At 38.4% G+C, this 25,339-nt stretch overlaps 1 protein-coding gene across 1 annotated transcript in view; it reads left to right on the top strand.

The window, feature by feature from the left end:
- Positions 1-25,339, top strand: part of DLG2 (discs large MAGUK scaffold protein 2) — a 730,880-nt gene that overhangs the window by 191,592 nt on the left and 513,949 nt on the right. The window contains exon 3 of the mRNA XM_042839962.1: positions 7,011-7,172. Within this exon, the coding sequence (XP_042695896.1) occupies positions 7,011-7,172 (162 nt within the window). The remainder of the gene's footprint in view (positions 1-7,010; positions 7,173-25,339) is intronic.

Consider the following 25,339-nt stretch of genomic DNA (forward strand, 5'->3'; position numbering starts at 1 on the left):
ACAGTGAATCCACCACCTCCCTGGGCAGCCTGTGCCAGTGCCACACCACTCTTCAGAGAAGAAATTTTTACTAATATTTCTGATACAAGCCAGGATGCCATCGGCCTTCTTGGCCACCCTGGCACATTGCTGGTTCATGTTCAGCCCAGAAGTGGAGCCCAGAGGATGAGCTAAGGAGGCATGAGGACTTCTGTAGTCTCCTGTAGTACTTCAATACAGACACAACAGAAAAGGAGTATTTTGAAAGGAAGAGTTGAAAACAATGGAAAGAGGTATGCAAGTGATGTTATTAACAGGACAAAGGGTGAATAAGTGGCTACAGCTTGATGCTGACCAACCGTATGGTTTCACCCACGTCTTTCCTTTGCTTCAGCTTAGTCCAGCTAATACTGATTGTTTATCTATTTTTATTTTTTATTTTTGAAGGTTTACTAATTTCTACAGTCTGCTACCACATTCATCATGTAATACTAGCAAAGCCACCCTCTTAGAATGTCTTTTTTTATACTGGTGTTTCAAGTTAAAAATCTATTTTAAATTACTGGATAGCAACTAGCAACCTCCAGAGGGCTAAACTGATGCTGTTAACAGGTCCAAATGTGATGCAGCATATGGAGCTGAATACCTCATGGTACAGATTTGCATGCAGGCGGTTTTAATTAGGATTTAGAATTCCTTCAGGAATGCAGCATTCTGGGCTAGCCTCACTCTTGTCAATACACTGTGTTTTTGTTCATGCTGAAGTGTTCAAAAACCAGTAAGGTCCTCATTTCTTTTTTATTTTTGAGGATTATACGAATTGCTACATTTTTCCCTAGTTGCCGACTTTATGTATGCCGGTATAACCGGTATGTATGTGCTTACTAAAAAATTTTGTAGTCTTTTTCTAATGTTTTACCAGGTCAGTTCAAAATAAATGTAATCTGAAGCTTTTTAACATTGCATAGTTCGATTTTTTTCCGTGCAATACTTCGTAGCTGCAAGAACATGCTGTAACTCGATGGTTTTGTGCCATCTTGTGAGCAGAAGGTGAAACTGCGTCTAGCCAGTACAAGAAAGGGGTACTTTCGTTAATATTCATTTCATTTCCACAAAGAAAAGTAAAATTATTTCAAGATTAAATATATATACATATATGTGACAATATTGTAAAAAATGCTCTACTCTGCATTTTACCTGTATTTTTTCAAAAATAGTGAATGCATTTTACATATACTGGGCAAGCACCTCCTTATTTCAGTAAACTGAGAGAGTAAATAATGTTTTCTTTGTTTTGTTTTGTTTTTTGTTTTTGCTTTTTTTTTTCTCCCAAATAAATGAACTTCTTGGTGCGTACAAAGTAGAAAAGCCATGCAGGCTCTCAGTGTTCATTGCTGACAGAATTCCTTCCATGAAACAATCTGGTTCTTGCAGAAAGCCTCTTGTCTTCTAAAAATCACTACCTGTTTCTTAGAGATAACACAAGATAAACTGAACACAGCACTGCTAGCCATTACATTAGTGCAAAGAAAAACCTAATTTCTGACCTTAGAAATTCTGCTGTCTCCTGAAGCATGGCAGGGAGGTTGGGGGGGAGAACACTAAAAGAAAATTACACTGGCGGTGACCAACCTATAATTGTGTTATTATTAGTAGTAATTATTATTATTAACATCACTGTAGACGCACGATGTCTGAGCTTAGAAGAGCAGAATGGAAAAACTCCTTAGTTCTGTCATGGCTTAATTGATTATTCTTGTGACCTTGAGCAAGCTGTTTTAATTCTGTGCCTAATTTTTCCCACCTTTAGATGATGCACATGCTTTTTTTCAACAGGATATTATCAGACTTGACTACCACTTGTAAAGCTCTTCAGGCTTCTTGGATGAAAGGTATTGCTGTGAGAGAGTGACAAGCTTGTTAGAAATCTACTTGATAAGCAAAAGAGCAAGTCATTCACAATAAGCATAATTATTCAAAGATTTGAGCTTCTTAATCTACTTCCACAGTCTTGGCAAGCAGATCGTGATTTCTTCCATTTTATGTAATGAGAAGAGTATTTTTTTTCCCTTTTTACTCTATAGATTGATTGCAAATATTCAGAATTCAAGCTGTGTTGCTCATTTGCAATCAGTTGAATGAGTAACGTTATTTCTACTCATGATTGGATGAATGCCCAAGGACTTGTGTGTGCAAATCATAAAGTTTGTTTTCTCAAGATACTCATCTGTATGACATTGAAATTTGTTGCCCCTGAAGAGCAAAGCCAGTAAAATTCAACTCATCAAAGACCACTGAAATTTCTGATCACAAAAGCAAGACAAAGGGGTGCTGACATTTTTTAGTGGGCCTCCATGGATTAAACTTTTATCTAAATGGACCAAATCCTACATCAAATGTTTTTAGCTTTTGCCTGTAGCTAAGAATGTGAACCAATTTAGAGTATTGAATTCTGGACCTAATATTGTGCAGAAGGGGATTGTTGCTTTACCTGCTCAAAGGTGGTTTTCAATAAGAGTTCCTGCAGATGACTAGAGATGGGGTATTTCAAAGAAACTCAAATCCTGGGTTGAGGGAAGAGGCAAGTGAGGAAGGGATGAGGAGAAGGTTGCATGCATTGTTTAGCCCCAGTAGGGTGACTGAATCTTTAAGGGGTCATTGTATCCAGAAGAAATTTTTCTGCAAAAATTACTTTCGCAGTGATCTTCTCCAAATTATGTGGGTTATATGAAGGCCTGCCACTTCTAAGATGTGCAGGTCTGACCCATCCTGAGGATGGCTGTAAAACTTCAATAGGATTTGAGACTTAAAGTGCTGATGCTTAAGAACTAAAACGTAGTACTGCTATTGTTTCCTTTGGCAAAACTTACTGTTCTGACTAAAACAAAATCTTCCTGATCAACTGGCTTTAAAGAGAGATTGGGAATAGGATCCACTCATGAAAGGACTACCACTTCATACTATGTTGCAGCATCTTTTTCCATTTCTGACATCTATCAGCTGTATCTATAATAATGCTTCAGCTGAGTGAAGACACATCAAAATTTTACCTTGATTCATTCATCTTTATATGTTACAGATGTCAGAGTACTTTCCTGTAGGTTGAGAGCCTCTCTAGACCAATATTCCCTGGCCGCTTTTACTTTATAGGATGTTATAGAGCCTTGTGAATCCTGTAATAAACTTTGCTTTCTTTTGCAGCTCTCATTGCTAGCAGAAGTAATGTGTAATGTTTTGATGTGATCCATCCATATGAAGAGCAGGGACACGTGCCTTTGAATGGCAACTTTAGTAGGATCATGTTCAGCTTAGGGCACAGATCAGTTTGAGTTGATCTAAAATGAAGCTTTTTGTTTGCACTTTCTGTGAAGCAAAACTACCTGAAAAGAGCACTTAGGACTTTTGTAAAAGAAAATCCTCTTTAGCCCCAACTAGAATGACGTCTTCCCAAAGAGCTTCATTCACTGGCAGTGTAGCTCTATTTCCATTCAGGTGCTTTAATTTGGATATTATAATTTGTTAGTGATAGTGTCTTTTTTTTTTTTTTTTCTGGAGAGTTGACTTTGCTCACATTTAAGGTTTTTGACCATTCACCTCTGCTGGACTCACATCTTCAGTCCTGTTTAGCTGACATCTACCTGACAAACACAGCCTTAGGAATGTTCCTTTAGACAGTACAGTGTGAGGAGCAGCGATGCTGCAATAACCTCACATTTTAGAGAGAATGATCACATAAAAAAGGCACGTTCATATTAAAAATTCACAGCAGCACACTCTACTCCCCCATTATAGGTAATTACAGAGGATTTTAAATATCTGATGCTACTTGGCAGCGTACAATACTCTGTCAGCAGCAGGCACTGATTTGTAATTTAATTATCATAAGACATCCACCTGTTCTTTTGTCAAATGAAGAGTAGCACTTCCGTGCAATCATGACTTTCCCTCCAGAAATTTGAATTAACCCTTACAGAAAGCTCAGTTTCTAGGGAACTGGGTAACTTCAAGTACATTTACTGAAATCCATTAGAACAGGATAATGTAGACACATGAGGCATTCGTGCAGGAGAATCTCAGCTCTGGTTTGGTATTTTCAGCCTTATGTTCTCAGAAACTTTCCTTACCCCTGGCTTTTTGCTGTGTCAAGCTGATTTGGTTCACTGCTGAAGGCATTTCAGTGAGGAGATAATGTGGGAGGACAGATGCATGACAATCAATGAGTTTGATGCTAAGAACATGATGCAAACATGTAACAGGATTGACCCAGAAATGCTCTAGGCTTCTACCTTATGAGTAATGGGAAAGCTGGCCTCAGGATGGGAGGGAGATAAAGATAAGTAGAGAAGTGTCATTCTGTTCTGTAAACTTTCCAGTTTATGGCAAATGAACTTGGATGTTATCTAATTTGTTGTGGAAATACACAGTTATCAGACAAAATTATAGACTTCAATTAGAAAGTATATGATTTCAATGAAAGGTCTACAGAAAGTGTTCTGCTTTTCAGGAGCACAGAGCTCATGGTCATCTAATCTACTCTGGAACTTGGCTCTCATTTATAACGTGCACACTGCAGTGTGGTGATGGGAAAAGGTCTTACTGATGGACATGAAGAAATGTTCTCTCTTTAATTCCACCTTATGCTGCTTTTTGTGCTGTTAAGCTGAGTGAATGATCCAGCCAAATATCCTCAGGGCTTCAGCCACTGCTGTCGTGCCTGTTTGGAAAGTGGTTGCAGGACATTTTCATTTTTGTCATTTCCCAATAAGATGGGATGAGTCTGGTGTTCTGCAGCTCTTTCTCAAAACCACCTTTTAGCAGATGACTCACTTTAGAGAGGATGTCTCTGAGTAGTAGTCTTTTTTGGAAAGAGTACTTGCTGGATTCAAAATATAATGGACTGCTTGGGGCTTAAGTGATTTGTGTGCCAAGACTTTAATGGAACATTGGTTGGAATGCTGTCTATTAGGCTGATGGCTTCTTGCCCGAAGAATACGTTTCTGGTGCCAGTCATTTTGTAGATTCACTAATTATGTTATCTGAAAAGTAAGTATGTAAATGGTTGCAGGTATATCCCAGAAAGAAAAAAGAGAATCAATCATGTCACATGGATATTTGAAAAATAATTGGCAAATGCTTCCACATATCAAGGTGAAAGCAGGAATAAACCAGGAGGATATCCTTTGGAAGGATAAGTAAATGATGCACCAGGGCCTGGTGCTCCAAGTGAGTGGCAGGAACAGCAGAGAATTCCGCTTTGCAAAGTCTTTATGGGCATACCTGAACTTGAAACAGCACTGTTTTCCTGTTTGAACATTCAAATAAGTCTTAGATTTTGTCTTTTCCATAGCCTTTGATTCCACACATTGCAATGTTTGAGCGCATACCTTTCAAATGAAAGCATTTACAGTTACACTAAAAAACACTATGAGCACAAGAAAGATGCAGCACTGTTAAGTTGGTCCAGAGAAGGGCCATAAGGATGACTGACCAAGGGGCTGCTCCACCTCTCCTATGAAGAAAGGCTGAGGGAGGTGGATTTGTTTAGCCTGGAGAAGAGAAATTACCCGTTCTGTAGTTTTTTCCCTCAAAACTGCTGTACGTGCATTGGGAATAAAAGGCAAGGTTTTGGAAGATGGGGGCTGCAGGGCTGGGCTTTGTGAGGAGAGGAAGGTTCTGCCCCACTCCAGATTCAGCCATTAGCAATACAGAATAACCCAAGTTGGAAGAAACCCACAGTCGATTCCACAGCAGGCCCACTCATGGCTGAGCCTGTTCTCTGAGGGGAAGGTGCCCTGTGAAAAGGAGTCTGAGGTCTGGCAATCTAATTTGATTTTGAGGGTTACAGTTACATCCTTCATGCTCTGGTCAAGCTGCTCACTTTCTCTCTTTCTTCTGTTACTTTTCTGTGGAAAGGGAAGTTAAAACACCTCACAACACAATTAGTCTGCGGGGTCAGGGGAAATGTTTTCAATGGAAAATAAGTTTCACCTGCCCATGGCTCTATAGAAATGCATGTGTGCTCTTCTTTATCCACGGAAATGCATTGCAAAATCCATGGCAAAATGGAAAATAACTCAAGTATTTTGTTCAGAAAAGCTACAAAAGTGCAGTTATTATTGTCAGGGTGTGAAGAGTGTGAGAAGGCTCTACAGCTCAGCAGAGCAACGTAACACTGTTGTCAGTACTGGCCCATGCCAGAATGTGCTCTCAGATGTCTATGTGAAGATAGCAAGTCTACTGTATCCATGTGATGATGTGAGGGCTGCTCCAAAAGTAATGCCTCCTGTTTTATTATGTTGGCCCAAGACACTGAAGGTGAATGATGGGAGTAGAAGCTGAATCTCCCCGTGAGTATTCCCTTACATTTTGCTGCCCTGTGGCAGGTGGCAGCAGAGGGGCAGCCTAACTAAAAGACATTCTGACATGGAAGTGTGTGAAGCCAAGGTATCAAATTCTTCCACGCAGAAAAAGTGGCGAAGTGTGGAACTGAATTCCTTCATGTAGAAAAAATGGCACCCATTGACATTTGTCGATGCTTGCTGAACATTTATGGAGACCAAACAGTGTATGTGAGCACAACGAGGTGGTGGGTGGTGTGTCTCAGCAATGGTGACAAGAACAGTGGCTCACCTTTGCTCATGCAGATTTTTACTAGTGCAACATGCAGACACTTGTTCATCACTGGCAAAACAAAATAAAACAAAACATAGCTAATAGTGGTTACTATATTGAAAAAAAGTGTTTTGTAGCTGAGAAGTGGCTCAATCAAATAGTGCTATCATGCTCTTTGTGTCTGTTGTAGTTTCACTGGAAAGAAATAGGAGGCATTACTTTTGGAGCGAGCTATGTACGAGGCTTTCTCTCACTGATGAAATGTTAAATAAAGAATTAAGTATTCTTTCTAGAAGAGATTAGAAAACCCAAGAGTTATATTAATGTCTCGTAGCTTATCCAGTATCTGATATTTACATTAACACATAGCCATTGTTTCCTGAAAACTTATTTCTCCCTCTTTATCTTTTTTTTTCTAGAAATACCGTTATCAAGATGAGGATGTTCCACATGATCATACTTTGCCTCGATTGACCCATGAAGTGAGAGGCCCAGAGCTTGTTCATGTGTCAGAGAAGAACTTATCTCAAATAGAGAATGTCCATGGATATGTCTTACAGTCGCACATTTCTCCTTTGAAGGTAGGATCAGTGTTTGCTGTGGCTTTGACTCTCCAGTATGAGAAACTGTATAATATGAAGGCCCCTGAGAACCTTATCTTGTTGTGCAAACAGCCAAACTGTGTTTTGGAATGTACTTGTTAGATTTGATTGTCCCGTGTCTGGATTTTGAGGCTGTATTGGGATAGGTGATGGTGTAGCTGGCAAAGCTTGTATTGAGATGTGAGCTTTTTGCTTGAGGAAAAATCACTCCTGGCAAATGAGCCTTCTTTTCTTACACTGAAAAAGAATAATGTATGTTCTCATTGCTACCATGATTTTCTAACAGAAGGATTTCCTTCCTGATTGTCCTCATAAATTGAAAAAAAAAAAAAAAGAAAAGAAAAAAGTGCCATTTGATGGAATCCTGTTTTTTCCATCTCTCAAAGTTATATAGTTATATCAAGTCATATAGTTACATCAAAGTCATAAGATGTGAAATGAAAAGGGAACTCATTTGTCACCATTCAGATCTACTGCTCAAACATTTGCTGCTTTCTGTGGGTTTTGTTACCATTCCGAGTGATGTACAGACACCTTTCTGTCAATGAAAGCAACTACTTACAGGGATTTTGTGTGTGTGTGTCTGCGTATGATGTTCTCTGACACATTTGACTGGGCAAAATGTTTATCTTCATGGTGAACCTGGATATTAACCAAAAATAATTCAATTTTGGAAAATTTTGCTCTTTTGCAACAGTTTGAAGAAGTTCCTGAAACTCCTTTAGTAAAAGGAGCACAATAGTATTCTTATTGGTTGTTCTTTTCTTTCTGCCTAGAAAAGGGCGGAAAAAAAGTGAAATATTTTTAATAATGGTGGTGATGTTCTGGGTAATGGATTTGTTCAGGCTGTTAACTAAGAAGCCAATAAGGCAGACAGGTTTTACACATTCCAGTGCCAAAAGGCTATGAAATGGTCATTGCTTGTCCAGTAGAGTGATTACAGTGTTGTGGCAAGTGAAAACAAATATTTACTATTAAAGACTGATGTGAATTCATCTGGCATTCATCGAGCCTTCGTGGAATAACCAACTGAAACAATTTTTTTCTGATGGTCTTGTTATTTCTTTGTGTAGTTTTTATACATAGTTTGCCTTTTCATGCTTTAGAAGGATTCCACATTGCCTACCTAACTTCCACTGTAGAAATCACCAGTGTTACATTTCTTTATGCAGAAGTAGGTGAATTCGGTTATTTGCAAAGGATGACCTCCATTTAACTTCAGTGTAATCTCAAGGGAAAACAGCAGACTAAAAAAATTCTTGCCTGCAAGAGAGACATCCCTACTCTATTTGAGGTGAAGAGTATTCAGAGATATCTGCAGATCCAGAGATATCTATTATCTTCAATGGGCCCCAGTGTAATCACTTCTGCAATAGTAGGATGTTTTCAATAGTTGCTTCCAGATGTGTAGATGAAAAGCAGTGAAGTGTTTCCTTTAGGAATTCATTATGTCCTGCAAGTTCTTCACTGAGTGGGAGGATTTCTGTCTTTGGCTCTGTCCCTTTCCCATCTTTCCCTCAGACCCACATTGGATGTAATGTCTCATGTCTGCCACATAGTCTAAATTTAGTAATTGATCTCTTCAGATGGTTTTGAAGTTTCTGCTTTTTCTTGTGCAGTCTTTTACCCTTGTCTTTCACCCTTCAGAAGAGAATTAGCTCTGGAGGCTGAAGTAAATCCATGACATTGTGGTACCCTGCCTGTCTGAAATGTCCACTTTGGATTCACTTTTGTTTCTGATGTTCAACAGTAATTCCCATTCAAAAGATTTGTGTTAATTAAATTTCTGCATATTTGAGAAATACCATTCAAAACTCTCTAAAACCCAATCAGAATAGGTTATTGGATTTTTTTAGACTATGGATTTTTCACCCTATTCCTAAATGCTCTTCAGTATTCCACTTTCTTCACAGCAGTATTCTTCACAACATGGCTGCACTGAATAATAACTTAAATCTGGGGCACGCTGCCTCTCAACTCGTAGTGTGCCCTCCCAGGGAAAATGCCTGGAATTTACATATTTTGCTCTCTTGTGTGAGATATGGAACTGCTGAAATCCTACTCGGAGGATATAGAACAAATGCTGAAGTCAAAATACAGCTTGTCAGCACTGGTTTTATGACTGAGAAGACATTGGCATTTGGAGTGGGATAAAACTGTCAGGAAACTCCAATGAGAGCTATCTGCACTGGAAAGACTGACTGGTTCTGCCTCTGTTTTCTAGATACAGGTCAGGACATTTGCTGCAAAGGGAATCTGTGTGTAAATCAGAGTCATAACTTTTTACTGAGAGGGATCCCATACTCCTGTGTCACTAAGACTGTCAGCCTGACCCAGCCTGCAAGCATGTCACATGGGCAGGGGGATGGCACTCTGACTCAGTGGGGTTAAAATAACTGCCTGACTTACCTGTGTTTCACAGTGGGATCTGCAGCAGCACGCTACACCTCTCAACAAATTTCTGAGGCGGTCTTTTGTGCTCTGCAAAGAGCCCTGATGACAGGATGACTTTCCAAAGTTTGTATTTCATAGAATGAATGAATCAGAATGATAGAATGATGAAACAGTAGTATCACAGAACCATAAAATGATAAAATGGCTTGGATTGGAAAGGATGTCAGAGCCTCCCTCTGCTATGGGCTGGTTGCCACTCACCAGATCAGCTGCCCAGGGCCACATCCAATCTAACCTTGAGCACCTCCAGAGACAAGGCATCCACAGCTTCTCTGAGCAGCCTATGCCAAGGCCTCAATATGCTCTGGATAAAAGGCTTCCTACTAAAATCTGACCTAACTCTTCCCTTTTTAGTTTCAAATCATTTCTTCTTGTAGTATCACTATCATATTTTGTAAAAAATTAAGTTTTGTTTTTTATAATCCTCTTTTCAGTATTGAAAGGATGCAATGAAGTCTCATTATATTACACTTACTAGCATAATAAAATGAAAATGTTGAGCATTGAAATAATATAACAAAGATGTTTTGGAACCAAAGGATGATCTCAAGGCCAAGCCACGCGTCCATCTTAATCATCTCACTTTTTACTCTGCCAAACTCAAGTCACTTAGGACAACATTGCTTGTTTCCATGCAATTGTGTTCATTTGGAAAGAAACATGTGAAGATTGTGCAATTAGAAAGCTCCCCTCTAGTGTGGCTGCAAACTAAACTGTACCACAGCCATCTCTGGAAGCCGTAAGAGTTATTTATACACTGTTTGCTCAGGTAGCATGATTGGTACCATCACACTGCCCTCACTCTAAATTCCTAGTGAGTATCTCAGTGTGCATTCATAAGGCAGCTTGAGGTTTTTGTCACAGTCTTGCATTATTACAGCTAGAATTTTAATGAATAGTTGAGATTCAGAAGGATAAGTCATTGACCTGTCTTTACCACTGCATATATTTGTAAGTACAGTGTCCCAGGGATTTTTGAAAGACTTTCTAATCCTCAGCACAAACATTCAGCCCATCTTTATGAACACATGTGCAATTCAACTGCTTGATGCATTGTGTTGCATAGTACAAATATATCTCATAATGGATTCCAAGCTGTTTGTACAAAGTAGTAAAGAAGTTTTCTGTAGTTTCACTTTCTGGATTATGTACTTTGATGTAGTACACAATTATCCTAGTGGACTTAGTCTCTACTGGATACTTCAAAGGGATTGGGTTTTGTCAGATACCAAGCTGTAAAGCAAATTTTCTTTGACATCTCAGCAGTTCTATTTGCTTAATAATCAGAAATATGGTCCTCAGCCATTATGAAAAGAGACATTCAGATACCAATAATGCTAAAAACTCTTTGGGAATGTGTAGAGGTTTTCTAACACGGGCTAGTCAGTCTTGTTATCTTTTGAGTCCCTACACTCTGGTGGACCATAGCCACATCACTTCCTGTTGGAAGATAATAATAAGAAAGAACAGTTAAGATGAAAAGAGGATCCTCTTTTCATTGTGCTTTCCACTTTTGTACCCTCAGATTTCTCCATGAACTGTCAGGTAGCTTCTCCTATACACTCTTCACTGTGATTGTATGCGCTAACTATTAGAAAGCTGCAAGCTTCTGCTAAAGGTTGATCTACCTATTGGTGTGGAAAAGGTAAAATTTGTAATAGCTTCAGCAACTTTGAATGTCAAACACAGAAGTTTAAAAGGAAGTTTTTGGTTATGTTCCTGTATTAACATTTGGGGAAACTGTTAGCACCTCAGCAGTTCTTTGCAAGAGTTGACATACTGCGATGATAAATGCTCTTTACAATTTGTGAAGGTAAGGAAATTGTGGTGTTCTAGTCCACAAAATGAAAATGTGTGTAACATACTGAGTAGTTGTAGTGCACTTTCCCCTGTTTTACACTAGATGGTGCGATTAGCTCAGAGTCCTTTGATCAGACTATTACTGCTTCAGCAACCTTCTATTGAGGTCTTTATGTGGCTTAGAAAGTGTTAGTTCAGTAAAAAATGCCTTGTTAGAAATCAGGTGCCTTTGGAAGCACTGGTGTGTTGAGAAATCTGAATACAACACAGACGTACCTGGAATTTAGACATGCAAGCTCTGTCTCCAAATGAAGCAATCTTCTCTTTCCCTTCCTGCTAGGAATATTGCTAATCAGTGTTCATTAAATAATGGAAACCTCTGGCTTCTGAATGAACCTTATTAGCATTGTTGTGATATTAGATATCTTGTTCTTTAAAGTAAGTTCCTTTTTCTTTAGGTAAGCCTAGAAGTAAAAATCCATATAAGGATCTTGGATCTCTGTGATTTCTTGCATATTTTAAATGCCAGGCTATTCCTGTTACTGATCTCTGTTTCCCAATTTAAAGTAAGGTTTAACTGTAAGCATCATTGGCAGTTGTATAAAAAGAAATAGCATGTAAATCACTGTTATTATCTTATCCTAAGATATTTTTAAATAAGGAGGTTTGGTTGTCTCAGTTGGTTCCTCTTTGACTGCCCTACTTTGTAGAAGGGAAGGAGCTGCTCTGCATACTCCTCCTGTTCTTGCTGCCCTGCTCTCATGCAGCTCAGCATGGTTGCTCCCACATTATAGAAGGTCAGAAGTGATGGAATGAATTTCCAGTGGAGAGAGGGAAAATCCTCTCCATACAAAGCAAATGAGCAGTTTGTTTTCTTAGAGGTCTCCATAGTTGAGCTTATCCATGAATTAAGACTTCTGTTAATTGCTTTCCAGAAGATTTCCTTATTCCATCACCACAATATGTTGATTACAATCATTCTTTTTTGTTACTGATGGCAAGAGCCTCTATCTTAGCAATTATTTGTAGTCCCCCGTATGCAGCGTGGAAAAGACAATGCCACTTGATCATTATTTCTGCTCAAAACTGGTATTCCCTTTCTCAACTCCCATCTTCTGGTGAGTGCAGAGAGTGCTCTTTGCACTCCTGTCATCCTTTCTATGTGCCTAAACGCAGGAAGGTCATTCCTGCAGAGGCTGATGAATTTGGATGTACCCTTTTCTATCTCTAATGAAACAGCTTTTGTCACCTCTGAAACCTGCCTTGTCCCAGCATGAGTCAGACCTTGTGATGGTGGCTGCTGTACTTTTCTGACAAACTAACAAAGGTGGGGGGGAAGAGGCTCTAAGGATAATCCTGGATGATTCATTAATCTGTGTATAATTCCTTAGTCTGAGCTTCCTTGAAACTGTCTCAAAGAGTAACATTTTTTAGTCTAAAAATGTAGATTGGATAAAAAATATTTATTTCATGAATTAATTCAGTCTTCAATAACATTTGAGTTCAAAAGAACACTTGGAAAAATAAAATCAAAACATTCTATACTTCTTGTTGTTGATACTGTTCAACAGCTCCATTTCTCAATTTGAAAAATTCTGAGAGCATGATTTTCTATTTTTTTACTACTGAATTCTGTATTAATTACAAAGTCATCCAACTGGTCACAGTGAAAAGAACAAAGTCCAAGACTCGTGATGTTGCAGGAGATCACTTGAGCTGTAGATTAATTACAGAAGTGGCCACAGAGAGCTTCTAAACAACGTTGCAAAATAGATTCATGGAGCTGTTTTAGCAGTTGCAGAAAAGTCTTCTGCTCCTGTAAATACCTCCGTCTATCAGGAAAGCAGAGTTAGACAACAGCTTTCAGTGTTACCCTGCCAGATTCTCCTGTGTAAATGTAGTTTCTAGTGATTTTATGGAGAGTATCTAAATGTGACAAGAAGCCTCAATTACTTTGAGAAGAGTCTGAACATGCATGGTTCTAATTATTGTGGAAGAACACTATGGCAGAGGTGAGGCTCCTATAGGAAAGAGGAGAAGGCTGATTTGTTTAAATTTCTGTGATTCAGGTGTGACAAATGAATGAGGCTGTGCCATAGCACATGCTTTCATTCCTTAGTGAGTCTCCTAAAGATGGTGGAGCTTGTGAGAGGCTGAATTGTGGTAGATGTGAGGAACAGAAGTCTGAAGTTTTCTCTTGCGGTAGCAAAATTAACTGAGGTTATGTAGAGGACACATTAATGTATGCATAGATATATTAGCAACCCATCTAAAATTTGATCTGGCATCCCTTTCTGTGCTTACACTGACTACATTTCATAAGTCTGGCTGATCTGCATGAAGCATTTTTTAGCTCAGCCCAGTAGCAGTGATCTTATAGTAATAATTTTGATCTCTGCCCTCCTAGCTTCCTATCCTTTGTTGGTGCTGTTGTGATTTTATTGTTGTGGTTTTTTTCCCATCCCTTTTTAATATGCAGTTATTGGCAAAGCCCCATACTGCAGTCTGTATCTGTTAGTGGATTTTCACTGAATATTCAGTAGGTTGCTTCATTAAGATACAACGTTTGTTACATGTTTAATCATGTACTGCTTTTCTCTAATCTCTTACTGTAATAACAGATAGGCATATATCATAGATCTCTATCTGTGATCTGTGTTTTTTAATATGAAAATGCATTTGGATTAAGAAGAAACAAAGGGAAAAGACAAATGGGCCTATGCTGGTTCTAGCTCTTAGAAAAGTACCAAAAAGAGCTCTGAATTTTAATTTCATTTTCTTTCCAGGCAGCTTATAAATCAGTATTCTGAAGGATATTTTGTTTCTCCGTTTCATGCAGGCAGGGATGTCTTCCATTTTTTTGCCATCTTATTCTGAAGCACATCCTAAAATGATGCAAAATTTGAATGTCGTGGTCCTAACGAAGAATAGTGTGGGTCTTTTTGTCATCATACTTAGATGTGCTGTTCTGTGTGCTGGTTCTGTGTGCTGGACTTTTTTAGCAGTGGATTTCTGACTGATGACTTTCCCCATAGTGTATGTTGCTGCAGACAGTACCTTGTTATCCTTACAGCTTCTGATAGAATTGGAAAGAAACCACTCAGAATTGCCTCTGTCAGTGGGTGATTTAATTGGAAAAATCTCGGCTAGTTGAGGTAAACCTCAGGCCTTGCAATTTCTTGTGTTTTTTTGTGGTTTTGTTTTTGACAAAATAAATGATGTCCACCCCCACCCTCAAACCCCCCTCCCCGCAAGCACAGCAAATTCTGTCAGTGTCTACCAGCCCATTATCTGTTGCTGGATTTGCCTGAAGAATAAAGAAAGGAATTTTCAAAGGAATTTGGAAATATTTTCAGGCAATGGACACTGTTTATTTTAGAAAGGCCTCCTAGGTATTGCAGGTCTTTTCAAGTGTTAATACAAATTGCAGTTTCAGGAGACTCGCTCTGTTCCTGATCTGCTGGGTGCTTTATGCGTTAGTATTAATTAGCTGTTACATATTTTATTCTTTCCAGGTCTCAGATTTCTCCTTAAGGATAGTCTTCTTCCTGAGTCTTATTATAAAAATAATAACAAAAAAAAAAGGACTCATATATTGCAAACATTTCTGGTGAAGTCTGTCACTTATAATCCAGAAGATGAGAGATTTCAGGAATCCTTTTTGTCTTTCTACAATATTTTACATACGACTAGCTACTCTGGTTCACTGAGCTGGTTTTCACTTGATGCATTGCCCGTATAACATTCTCATAGAATATCAAATAAACCAAGAATAGATGTACTGTTGTAAAGGTGGTTGGATTTCTTTATATGTATTTTTTTTCCGGATGAAATAAATGAAATATATCAAATAAATCAATTGAATCATTACTGTATCCTACAGATGTAAGATTTGTGTGTTCTCTCAGTTCCTTCACTGAGTCTGTAAGTACAAAAATATCAGTTTATTTGTATGGCATCTGTAATAGTACTTGCCACCTTTCCAAGTATTTCATGACCTACTCGTGAGAAGTGCAATAAAGCATCTTGACGTTATTAGTCAGACTGTAAGAGGAAGGATTTTTCTTTGAAGTGTCAGACAGGTTCAACACCAACTGTTTCCCTGAGCTCAGCAGCCGAAATGTCCTTCTGTCAGACTTCAGCTACTGCTGACACTTGGGAATGTACTCTCCATTTTAAATGAAGCATTAAATGGCCATAACACCTTTTTACCAAGGAATAGCCTCATAATTCACTCATTACATTGAAGATCTATGCATTTATACATCCAGTGATGTTCCTCATGAAAAATGCCTTTTTTCAGTACCACATATTGAAGAATACAAAGCAGAAGTTTTCACGTGGGTCCTCTACTTCAGCTTTTAGCATGAAGAAATAGAATTGATGTGGCCAAGCCTTCAAACCATGTCGAGGAATATCTTGACAGCCTCACTAAGAGGTGCTCAGGTTAATTTGTATTTTGTTTCTAAGTGTTTTCTTTTATAACTCTTGTTTCTTGTGGCTCCTATTTCATCTTGTAATAAAGTTTTGTGGAGTGTGGACCTGTGAAAAAAACAGACTTCTGGCATCAAGATAAAAAAAGATCTTCCTGAATAGGCTATTATTTTCCATCTATTCTGAAGAATCTAGTTTAAATAAGAACTTTAGGGACTATTATTATGTAGAATGTTGGTACCATTAGCTAACTGCAGCTTCTCAGAATGATTTTTCAAATGAAAAGCCTTTTAGCCATTTAGTTCCCTGCAAAAGATCTATGTCAGCAAACCACGTCATTTGCTGTCTAATAATTTCTTAGTGATAATAGAACTACTCAATCTGAAACAATTGGGGAAAATGTCATGAAACAGTCAGCAGTCTTGATGACTCAGGTGACTTTTTCCAGATCTGCACTGTTTATTGCCTTGATCTCCCGTAGCACCTTCTGTTGTCATGTCTTTTCTGTTCCTGTTATTTTCTTTTCCATACCTAATCACTGTAACATTCTTTTGTTACATCACTATTTTTTATTTTTTATTTTTTTCTGAATCGCCTTCAGAATCCATTCCTTTATTTCTCCTTTGGATCTTCTTCACTTTTCTGTTATATCCATTCCTACACCTACACATGGCTTTTGTTAATACTGTAAGCCACTCACAAAGTACACGTTTGTACTAGGTAGCTGTTAACATGTAATGATGCCCTCTTGTTCAAGATGATTGCATCCTTATTGATCAATTCGCTTTTTGGCTGCTTTCAGAGGAGCTCTCCCTGCCTCCCCATTCTCAACCATGATCTTTATGAACAGTTTGTGTTGATTTCTTTTACAGCTGTAAGGTGTCTCCCCCTCCTCTCAAGCAAAGGCAATGTGAACTACACTGGGATATCATCAAGTCTGGTGGTCACAGCCCACTGAAATGGCAGCACTATGGATAGCTTTCAGTCTTTTGAGACTTGCAGATACTCTGAGCAATGTCAGATGCAGTTCATTTTTTTCAGTCAACAGACTCAAGCCTTCTGTATTACACTTGTTATATTCCAAACACAAACAGAACGTTTCATTTAGACACATTAGATTTAGAATTTAGCTTATCAGATTAAAATATTTCATGCAGAAAATAACTGTTTCTCAAAGAAAATATAAACATTTGATTTTTCAAAGCCTCTCTTCCATTACGGTTATGGGTTGCTGCATTGGATTTGATCTGCCTTTAGTGGCAGAACTTTGTGCTTCCAAATCTAAAATGCATTAAACCTGATAATTGACTTAATAAAATGGCTGCAGTTGATGACATTGGAAGGACTGAAAAGAACGTTTTCAACAAATAAAGAAGTTTCTATTTTGAAGTCTGTGTCACAAACTGTGCCTTTCATCAAATAGAGGAGCAAATCCTAAGCAGGGAAATAGAGCTTTTTGTAAGAGCATGCAGCATGTGAATATAAAGTCTTATATTAATTACTGGGAATTGGTCAAAATAGTACAAAGTAAACACTTCTTGGAGTGTTGATGACATCAGCCAACCTCTGAAGACCTCACTTGCATCTGATTTCGCATTCCAGTTACTCCTGTTTCCCCTTGAGCACTCAATAGGCAGTCAGTTTCTTTTACTATTTTGCTACAAATCTGCAAACTAAGCAGGTCTGAAGTAGATGTTTCAGGTGAAACTGGGCTATCTTCATACTGATTATATTCAGAGTTTGTCTTCTGTTTTGAAATAACATTACTTTTTCAGTATATTGGACAATATGACATTTAAAGAGTAGGAATGTTTACAGCTAAGTGCAAACAAGGGTGCTTCTACACTGCTTATGCTTTACTAATGTCTGAAATGTCCTCCGAGAAACAGCCAAGACAGGTCAGCAGTATGTAAAATGCTAGTTATCTACACTGTCATACATACACTGGGATTAGTATATTACTAAATTAGTAGTTTTAATTTTAATCCTTTCTCTATTTAAGAGTATATAAGCTAGACCACAGGGACTACTAAACACTAATGCATTTAATACTAATAAAGAAGCGGAGCTGCATGTGTCTACACATGTCAGCATTTATTTTTCTAAACTTGGTGGAAAAAAAGTTTTGAGCAAAGTGTTAAAACTCAGCGTGTCTTCATGCTACTTTAAAAACGAAGTGTTGGAATTCCTTAGAAAATTTTAATTTGCTTCCCATGTTTTCCTTTAGCACTTTGCCTACTGGGAATTTCCACGCTCAAGCTTTAAGAGGACTGTGCATGTCTGTGCTTTGGGGCCATTTGAAACACTGCACAGGCAAAGTCTTTTGACAGCACAGATTCAGAGAAGCAAGGTAGATATACATCCCAGCAATGATTGATCTGTACGTCCTTACCAGATTGGTTTAAAAACTTTACAAGTTCAGATGGACTATGGGGACAACAGAAATATGTATTTGTGGCATTCTGTAACTTTTCCAACACTGGCTTTATCATGGTGCAATTTGTACTCATACTTTCTCACTGAAGTGGAACAATTCATCAGCTGAGTTCCTATGGCAGGTCATTATCTCAAACTGGGGGGAATCTGAACCAGTTCAGAACTAACCCAATGCACTGGAGTAAAGAAACAGCAGAAAAAAAAATGCAGTCAGGGCTTTTTCCTGTTTCTCTCGTCTGCTTTGCTCTCATTCTCTTTCCTTTTTGTTTCTTGTTTTCATATGAAGAATGTGATATAATAATGTATCCTGAGGAAAGGCAAAAGAGGCTCTCTGCTGTTGGAGTTTATGGTAGAAGGGTTTTGTAAGAAAATATATTTTACAACAGTTAAGGCTGAGTGCCCATGAGAACAGAGAGAGGCAGATGATGACTGAAGCACACTGCATGTAGGTACGTGTGTTTAGGAGGAAACGGGCACAAACTGTTAAAATTGAAAGGAGGTATGTTAAAAGTTTGGGACCTACCTGACAGCTTGCTTTGGCATTGTAATTTTTTAGTTGCTCATGCCCAGGTAATTGATGTATTTCCAGTGTTACGTAAGTATAAGCCTATTGACAGTGTGGTAATATCAGAGGTGAGTATGCTAGAGTATTTGCCATCAACCTGGTAGCAGACACAGCGTGCACAGATAACCTTTTTTGTTTATAACTCAGTTACACCTATCTTAATAGGGATTATTCTGGCAATTGAAAACCAGGTTTTATTCAAGTTATTCAATTAAGCTGAAATTGCCTGTAATGTAGTGCCATAATTGTAGTTGAGGCATCACTGGAAGATGGTAAGTAGGTGAGGTACTAATTAAATTCTTCTGAACTTCAGTAATTTAATATTCAAAAGGAGGCTGAGCCCATATAGAAGCTTGCTCATTGCATTGCCACAGGGGATTACAGGGGGAGAAACCTTGATAAAAATAGCAGCTTCTAAACGAATTTTGCTGGCATTGCGTGACTGAAATTTTGGGGTTTGTTAGCATTGTTCCATTGTTCTAGATACAAACACAGCAGGCCTGATCTGGCCAGGGGTGAACTCTCTGTAGACTTCAGTAAGATCATGTGTGAATGGACTGAGTACAAAATTTTCCCAAACACTGCTAAACTGAGGGATGGCTGTTGTGTTTATATATAATTTTGAAAAAATCAGATTCTTTTATATTTGGGCTTTTGGGGAAAGTTGCTTTCAGCCTAATATAAGTAGGAATACAGCTCCCTTTGATTTTCAAAGCACTGTAAGCCACAAACTCTTATAAATTCTTTTTGAAAATCTCATCTGATAATAGAATGAGAGGTGTGGGAGAGAATGAAATTCATCCTTTCTCAGAATTGCCCTCCTGTAGAACAGCTCAGAACACAGTATCTTTGCTATGTCGTGATTACTGATCAGATTATTAGTGCAGTCCTTCCAGGCCCCTAAATACATCAAAGCAAATTTTCCACTGCCCTTCTCATTATAGCTATCAGTAATGATCTGAGCAAGACTGGTCTGGAGATTCCTCCCTAGATGCATATTCTTTCCAAGCCTCTTAATTCAATCTGAATGATGATGATGATAATTTAGGTTATAGTATTACCCAGGGGCTGAGTGCAGAGTAGGGTTCCATTGCCCTAAGCTTAGGAAAAGCATAAATAAAAGCATGTGATATCTCAGACTTACGTAGGCTAAAAACAATACAAATGAGCAGAAATTAATAGGAATCCCTGAGTATACTCAAATTATGTCTAATAATCAATCTACTATAATCAAAATATAACTACTTTTTAACTATCATATAATTCCTTTGTCATTTCTTTAGCTAGAGACGTTCATGTCTCGGGGCTGAATTACAGACCAGTGGTATCTTATTACATTTATTGGCTTTCTCCCATTAGTACTGCACAGTTGCTTTGCTTCTTGCAGAGTGAGGAACACATGGACAAATACAATATACACATTTTGGAAAAAAAAAAAAAAGGAAAAGAGACTCAGTGTTGATTTAAAATGGTTCTAGGATGGAGTCCCTTTTTAACTAAAGAGACCAAAACAGAAATGGTCTGCTCTGTTAGAAATTAACCCCCTTACTAACACACCATTGCTTACTAAATGTGTTAATTAATTAATGGCCTTAATTTAATTCTCCACATGTGTTGAACCGAGTTGATGAGTGTTACTATACTTTCAATTAGATGGGTTTTGCAACATCATTTTCATCATAGTGGTTAGTATAAATGAGTTTTCTTAATTATGGTAGGGTAAATGCTTCATTAAGAGGCTTCAGATATAGTGTGACCGTGTTTGGCACACTCTGGCAGATATCCTTTGTTTGCAGGGACACCTGTGTCCGGTTCACTTCTCATAAGCTCTTTCTGCTGAAGTTTTCTGGATTTCTAGATATGACGTTGAAAACCTATGACAGTAGAAGGCATGACTGAAATTCACCATATTATTTACTAAAACATTATAGTTCTTACTTATTATTGAGTTTAGTGTTCTTGCCTTATGTGTACTCTTTGAGTGCTGGTCGAGGGAACTATGGCATACAGCAATTATCTTCTCTGCCATCCTTTTGCAGCATCTCAGGGACTCCAGTGTCATTCTTAAATTGTGATAAGATTTTATTAGTAAGACAGACATTAGAAGCTTTTTTAAACATTAGGCAACATTTCACACAATGTCAAAATTGAGAATTTGCAAAGTCCTTACGGTCTGGGAATCCCTTCTTTCCTCAGACTTCCCACATTGCTCAGGAAGTCAATGTCTTTCCCAGCTTCTCTTTCCCTGTAGGATGTGGCTGTGGGAAGGGAGGGAAAATTCACTTTCACGTTGGTAGAGACAGTCCAGGCAGCTGTGTGTGATGGCTGAGTCTGGGTTAACAGTAAGCATTTGAGGAAAAATTAAGATGATACAGGAGGCAAAAAGTAATGACCTTCACATTTAATTTTCCTCACTTCCTTAGCACTTTTATGTCCTGTGTCTGCCCTGGAGCTTGCACTCTTTTTTACATATATAACACAAGTAAACATGGGCAAAGTGTTGAAGGCATTGGAGAAGAGTATTTTGCATTGCTAAAGGACTAATTAGTGTAGGCGCAGTGCTGGATACACATCACCCCTGTGTATTAATGCTGTATTTCTATCCAGTCTCATCTACTTTTCTGAAGTGCTCATATCAGAGAATAGGAATTTACTTACCCTCCTGGCCCCATTTTCTTTGTTTAACTTTGGACTCTCTGTGTCAGCAACCCTTCTGCAGCTTTCCAGCACTGCAGATGGGCATCAGGGACAAAGCCTGGATCTGGAAACAAACAGGTTGTTAGCACTTGATGATTGTAATTGACTTATTATTATTCAATTGTTAGTTTTAATTGCACTTGCAATTGAAGTATGGATATTCAAGATTTATTGATATTGTATATTTGTAAAATTAGAGATGAAAATCTCTCTCACAGGTAGTATCTGTTGCATAAAATAAAGTGTCTGAAAGAAGGATAGTTAACAGAAATGTTCAGTATCAGAGCTGCTCTGTCCTGAGGACCGGATGGTAGCAAATTTTTATCTGTGTTTTAAGAAACACTGGGGATGATCTCAGATGTTACATGTCTGAAAATACTTTTAATGAGAAGAACAGAATGGGATTACAAGAAATAAGAATAGCTTTTGTAAAGGAAAAACAGGTTTCTTTTAACTTAGTTGAATCTTGTATAGTGTCAGTGAATTAGTAAAAGTGGAAAAGACCAAAGTCATTTATTTGTACTCACTAAATAATTTAACAGTCTTAACACTATAAGCTGCTATTGAAAGAAAATATTTCAAAAAGTGAACACTGTGAAAGAGTAGAAACAAAGCAATCAAAACAATTTGAGAGAAATAAATGGACTATTCCCAGTATAGCAAAAGGAAAACTAAGGTTATTTGAAGACAAACCAGAAAAGCTGAAATCCATCCCAGACTACAGAAACAAATATTCTAATTAGGGAAACATCTAGATGGGTACAGAGCAACTTGTGGACGGGACACAAATATTTTGGGTAGTGAAAACAAGAAGAATCAAACAGATCTGGAGGAATATGCAAATGATAAAATGTAATTTTGAAAAACAGGCCTTTCTAGAGTGGAAGGGGGAATATCAATTACTCATGCATGCTTAATTAGTTGAATGTTTCAGAGGTGGCTTGTAGCTTTGTGGAAAAATCTTTATGTACAGTAGCGATTTAAATCACTAAGCAAACTGTTTACAAATAAATGTCAAAAATCAAGTACTGAAATACTGAAACCACTCTACTTCCATAAGTAGTTCTATAATGTAAAGCTGTTAGATGTGGAGGAAAAAAAAAAAAAGAGAATGAAATATACATTGCAGTGGGAAAACAAAAGGGTATTTTTTTATGTTTTCTTAATAAATTCACTACATCATGATGCTGATTTTTATCCCCTCCTCTGATTTTCCCTCCACTCACTTCTTTTCAGACAAATTTGAAAGAGTTTAGTGGTTGATAAGAAATTCATACAACTTCCATAAAAATAGGTAATCAGAGGAGATACAGTGTGGACTTATCTTGTATTAGGTACCAGTAAACCTCTGTAATTCTGAGAGCTGTTAGTGGGAGAGAAAGAAAGAGAAAAATGTGACATTTTCAATGCTGTATAAGCTTCTATTAGTGCTTATATTTTACTAAATATTTAAATTTAACAATGCAGTTCAAAGCCATAGAGGCAGGGAGGCTTTGTTGTTTTTTTGTTTTGAGTTTTTAAAGCCTGGAAATATTTAGTACAATCACGTTGGAAGGGACATTAAAAATCATCTAGTTCCAACATCCTGCCGTGGATACAGTTGCCAGCCACCAGATCACACTGCCAGAAAAGCCCCATCTGACCTGGTCTTGAACATTCGCAGGGAGGGGGCATCCACAGTTTTTCCGGGCAGCTTGTGCCAATGCCTCTGAATAAAAGAAGTGTTTTCCTAATATCTAACCTAAATCTCCCTTCTTTTAGTTAAAAGCTATCCCCCCTTGTGTTATCACTATCAAACCATATAAAGGGTCAGTCTCCATCCTGCTTATAAGCTCCCCTCAAATACTGCAATGAGATCTCCCCAGAGCCTTCTCCAGGCTGAATGAGCCCAACTCTTTCAGCCTTTCCTTGTAGGAGAGGTGCTGCAGCCCTCTGATCATCTCTGTGGCCCTCATCTGGACCTGCTCCAACAGCTCTGCATCCTTTCTGTATTGGGGTTCCCAGGCCTGGACCCCATACTCCAGATGAGGCCTCACAAGAGCTGAGTGGAGGAGAATAATCACCTCCGTCTCCCTGCTGCCACCTCTTTTTTGAGGCAGCCCAGGGTAGCGTTTGCCTTCCAGGAGGCTAATTCACACTACTGGCTCATGATCAGTTTTTCATCCACTAGAACCTCCAAGTTCTTCTCCATGGAGACTCCTCTCCACGATTTCTTTCACTCTGCCATGACCCAAATGCAACATTTTGCACTTGGCTTTGTTGAGCTTAATTATGTTCACTTGGGCCCACCTTTCAAGCCTTTCCATGTCCCTCTAAACGATATCCCTTCCTTCTATTGTGTGAACTGCACCACTCATCTTGGTGTCATCTGAAAACTTGCTGTGAGTGCACTCAATCCCACTATCTATATCATTCATAGAGATGTTGAAGAGCACCAGTCCCAAGACAGACTCCTGTGGGACCAGGACACCACTCGTCACCAGCCTCCACCTCAACATAGGGTCACTGACCAAAACTCTCTGACTTGGACCTTCCAACCAATTCTTTCTCCATCAAATACTCCAGTCTTCAAATTCTTATTTCTTTAATTTAGAGATAATGATGTGGTGAGGGTCCATGTCAAAGGCCTTTCACAAGTCCCAGTAGACAATCTCAGTTGCCTTCATCTACCAATGCCATCATTCAATCATAGAAGGCTACCAGATTTGTCAGGCACAATACACACTTGGTGAAGCCATGCTGGCTGTCTCAGATCACCTCCACATCTCACGTGTGCCTTAACATGTCTTCCAGGAGGATCCGCTCTATGACCTCCCCAGGCACAGATGTGAGGCTCACTGCTTCGTAGTTTCCTGGGTCTTCCTTTCTCCCTTTCTTGAAGATGGGATTGATGTTTAACTTTTTCCAGTCACAGGGGTCTCTGCCTGACAGCCACGATTTTTCAAATATGGGGGAGAGCAGCTTGGTAACTGCATCATCCAATTCCTTCAGGACATAAAAAAGCAGGACGTTTCTGAGAGGAGATGGAGCAGTCAGAACATGTGAATCATATGCAACTGTGCAGTTGGATACAAATTATATTTTATTGAGGCTTTCAGTTAAGCTAAAGAGTGCAATGCATGTTACTGCTCCCACTTTCTTATAAAACAGGTCTCTGTTTAATAGGATGTAATAACCTGTCATGTATAACCTTTTCAGGGTTGTACAGATTGGGAACTCCAGAAGTCTGCTAGCTCAGTGGTAATTTCAGGAATCTGCAAAAGGAAAAAGCATCTCTATTGTTTGAAATCATTTCCTAAGACATGAACTGGGTACTCTAAGCTGAGAAATAGGCTTAAAAATTCCAAATTGATCAACAACAATGAAGTTTGTCTTTTAGTTTATTTCTTATTTCATTTCTATGCTCAAAACTATTATGGTAACTAAAATTGTAAGTCTATGTTACTCTCTAAACACAGATTTTCTCATACTTAGATGTATCCTTTTTACCAGATCTCAAAAACGTGAATATTGGCATCAGTGCCAGTGTAGACTTAAAGGTTACCATGACATACTGTTTCCTCTTTACAATTCACTCATGCATAAAAATGTCCACTGCTATTTTATGGTATGTTTTTACACCATTGATGCATGCACATTGTGCAGTCAAAGAACCATGTGTGTGTATGACTTGCAACTTTATCTGTGAATTTTATGACGAAGTTTTATCATGCTCTTAATAAAACATCTGCATTTTTTTAACAAATAGATTATTGAAAAG

Source organism: Centrocercus urophasianus, unplaced genomic scaffold (genome assembly GCF_019232065.1).
Source record: "Centrocercus urophasianus isolate 14NV4802_14NV808 unplaced genomic scaffold, USGS_Curo_1.0 seq_1, whole genome shotgun sequence".
NCBI classification, from domain to species: domain Eukaryota; kingdom Metazoa; phylum Chordata; class Aves; order Galliformes; family Phasianidae; genus Centrocercus; species Centrocercus urophasianus.